The sequence below is a fragment of the Austrofundulus limnaeus genome, unplaced genomic scaffold (assembly GCF_001266775.1).
Source record: "Austrofundulus limnaeus strain Quisiro unplaced genomic scaffold, Austrofundulus_limnaeus-1.0 Scaffold724, whole genome shotgun sequence".
Lineage (NCBI taxonomy): Eukaryota > Metazoa > Chordata > Actinopteri > Cyprinodontiformes > Rivulidae > Austrofundulus > Austrofundulus limnaeus.
The window spans coordinates 253,259-256,981 of NW_013953126.1; the positions used below are offsets into that span (position 1 = coordinate 253,259).

At 41.5% G+C, this 3,723-nt stretch overlaps 1 protein-coding gene across 1 annotated transcript; it reads right to left on the reverse strand.

Annotated features, from left to right (window-relative positions):
* Positions 1-1,736: 1,736 nt before the first annotated feature.
* Positions 1,737-2,995, reverse strand: LOC106532161 (gastrula zinc finger protein XlCGF7.1; the record flags this gene model as incomplete). The annotated part of the gene is given in 1 exon segment (XM_014028175.1): positions 1,737-2,995. A coding segment is annotated over 1 exon segment (800 nt), but the record flags the coding sequence as incomplete, so codon positions are not given.
* Between the last annotated feature and the right edge of the window lie 728 nt (positions 2,996-3,723).

The following is a 3,723-nucleotide window of genomic DNA, read 5'->3' on the forward strand; positions in this document are numbered from 1 at the left end:
CTCCTCACCTGTCCTGTGGAGCTGAATGTGTGGTTTCCAGCGGATCTCCAGCAGTCTGCGATGACGATCGATCTCTTCCTCGTACTGGACGATGGTTTTTTCAAACTCTGTGAATATTTCTTCAGCAGCAGCAGTTAGTCTCTCGCTGATAAACTCTCTCAGAGACTGAACTGAAGACATTGTTACTGCACACACTCAAACATTCACCTCACACACACAAACCGACTCACAAACCACCACCGAACACAACTAGCTATGCTAACGGCGCTAGCGCCTTGTTTACTTCCGGTGGTGTCACACTGAGAAGCTCCGACGGAAACGTAAAGTTTCAGCTCATTTCTGCTGTTTTTATTAAATCACTAAAGTTTAATTGACTTGGAGTCAGTTCCAGATGTTTCCAACACATCAGCAGCAAACACACGGAATAATGCACGGAATGCTAACTATGCTAATGCTTTGTTTACTTCCGCTGGTGTCACACTGTGATGGTCCGACAGAAACTGCATTTGCTTCCATTTCCAATAAGATGAGATGTTGAGTTTTATCATGTGAAGCTTTTATTGAAAAATAACCTGCACTAAAATATAATATAACAGAGTATTAAAGGCAATTCGTCCTGCTATGATTCTGTAAATTAAAGGTGTAAAAATATATTCTGCAATTACTCTGAAAGAACCATCATTGATTATTAATGGATGTGACTTTATAGAAAAAACAAATTTATGAGAAATACTGACTTCTATTGTTTTCCCATCAAATTTGAGAAGAAAGTTTTTGTTTACAAACTATGATGATACCTCTGTAAAAATAAAAATAAAATATCTTTCCTTTCCACTCCCACAATAAGTAAAAGTACACTTCAAACTAATAAATGATATATATCCTTTTAACAACTTCTTACAAAAGAAATTCAACATAAACTCCAGCTCCTGTGTGTTCTGTGAGTCAGATATTTAAACTGCAGAAAACCTCTTATTGTGATGTTAGAAACGTTTTCTGGAAAAACTTTCAAGATAAGAAATATATACAAGATAAGAAATATACAGTATAAGATAAGAAATGTATTCCACCTCGAAGTTTTGGTCAAATCAAAATGGGTCTTTTAACAGGGGATAAAGAAGCAATTTATGGTAATAATTTAATCCTTTAAGCTAAACTTTTTATACACAAATGCCAGTTTTTTAAAAATCACCCCATTAYTTAACATTTTTCTAAAGGAAGTAGTTTTATTTTAGGCAGTTCGGACACACTGTAACAATAATAAAGCCCAATTATTGCACCAAAACATTGATGATATAACCAAATAACTAAAAGTCCTCTCATGATATCTGTTTTATTAAATGGAACTCCCCGCGGAGAATCTTACTAATCATATTCTGGTATTTTCTTTTTTTCTTTTTATTACTTTGTCCCATAATTCAATTTTCTGTTCAGTTTTATGTTAAACTGTATATCTTTGAATGTGAATTGTGCCTTTTTATATTGTGTTTTTGAATTTATAAAAAAAAAGCTGAGATAAAAACAATGTAATAATGAATAAAACCATCTGATACTAAAACTAAAATAATTTAAATTGTTCAAATAGTTTTACTAAACTTTCAGTTTTAACATCTGTGAACAAAAGATCCCATTTTAATTAAAGCAGCTAAAGTTTAATAAAGTTAAATTATTACAGAAGAGACTTGAACTGAAGAAACAAACTGAATATAAGGATGAAATGAAAAAAATCAGTCCTGTTTAGCTTCAGGAGTTAAAAACAAAATGTATTTATTGTCATTTTACCAAATACAGGAGGGTCACCTGCAGTTTAACAGCTTCCTGCCTCTGAACAGAGTTTTTCTCAAACTTGGTTCCATTCAAACACCTGATCAGGAGGAAAAAATACTTTACAGAAACTTCTGTTTCATTAAACCACATTTCCCAGAATGCAACAGTCTGCAGGACATTCTGACTTCATTCCAGTTGTCAGAATTCTACAGAACTTTCATCAGAAGTCCAAACATTTTTTGTTCCAGTATCAAACATCTTCAAACAGGAAGTTCTTCATGAATCAGACTCATATTTCAACATCCTTTAACAAACACAACGGTAACGTTCAGATCAAAGACAGGTGAGCACGTTTTATTTTCAGCAGGAAACCAGACTAACAGTGCAGCTGGACCAGGACTAAGACCAGGTCTGAGGGAGGTCCACGGCTACGGATCTGGACCTCTGTGAGTCGTCATGTGTCGGATTAGATTACATTTATGGTTGAAGCTTTTCCCACAGGTGGGGCAGGAGAAAGGCTTCTCCCCTGTGTGAATCCTCATGTGTCTGACTAAATTAGACTTCTGATTGAAACTGGTCCCGCATGTCTGACAGGAGAAGGGTGTCTCCCCTGTGTGAATCCTGGCGTGATTCTTCAGAATGCTTTTGTTTGTGAAAGCTTTCCCGCAGATCAGACAGGTGTACGGCCTCACACCTGTGTGGCCCACCATGTGGGTGTTTAACGTGTGTTTGTAGGTAAAACTTTTCCCACAGGAGGGACAGGAGAAAGGCCTCTCCCCCGTGTGCGTCCTCATGTGACTCTTTAAGACGCTGCTCTGGTAGAAACCTTTCCCACAGAACTCACAGGAAAAGAGTTTTTCAGCCGTGTGGGTTTCTCTGTGACGCTTCAGTTCTGGACGGTCCACATCATATCTGCTGGATCCTGGGTCAGAAGTCCTGCTTCCTTCTTGATCCTGGTCCTCAGAGTTCTGACAGAAGAACTGGTCCCAGTGTGGTTCTGGTTCCCAGGGATCTCTGTCCTTTGGAGCGGAAGTGTCAGCTTCCTGTTTCAGTAAGAACTGCTCTTCATCCTGAACACTGCAGAGCTCCTCCTCTTCCTCTTTCATCTGTGGATGCTCTGGTTCCTCCTCTGATGAATCTRGGTCTTCATGTGGATGTTCTGGTTCTGGTTCCTCCTGGCTGCAGAGCTGCTGGGCGGTGAGAACCTCCTCCTGAAGCTGTGGTTCTCCTGGAGACAGAAGAAAACAGATCTGAGGGTTTCATGGTCCTGAAGAACGGAGACATGAGACACCCTCAACATGGTGGGACATGTCCCTGTCTGTACCCTCTGTACCCCCTGTACCCCCTGTACCCTCTGTACCATCTGTAMYCCCTGTACYCCCTKTACYCCCTGTACTCCCTGTACYCYCTGTACYCYCTGTACTCCCTGTACYCCYKGTACCCYCKGTACYCYCTGTACCCCCTGTACYCYCTGTACYCCCTGTACCCTCTGTACTCCCTGTACCCTCTGTATTCCCTGTACCCTCTCTACTCTCTGTACCCCCTGTACCCTCTATACTCCCTGTACCCTCTGTACCATCTGTACCCTCTGTACCATCTGTACCCTCTGTACTCCCTGTACCCTGTACCCCCTGTACCCTCTGTACCATCTGTACCCTCTGTACCCTGTACCCACTGTACCCTCTGTACTCCCTGTACCCTGTACCCCCTGTACCCTCTGTACCCTCTGTACCATCTGTACTCCCTGTACCCACTGTACCCTGTACCCCCTGTACCCTCTGTCTCTGCTGTACCCTCTATACCATCTGTACCCTCTGTACTCCCTGTACCATCTGTACTATCTGTACCCTCTGTACCATCTGTACTCCCTGTACCCTCTGTACCAACTGTACCCTCTGTACTCCCTGTACCATCTGTACCCTCTGTACTCCGTGTACCCTGTACGCCCTGTACCCT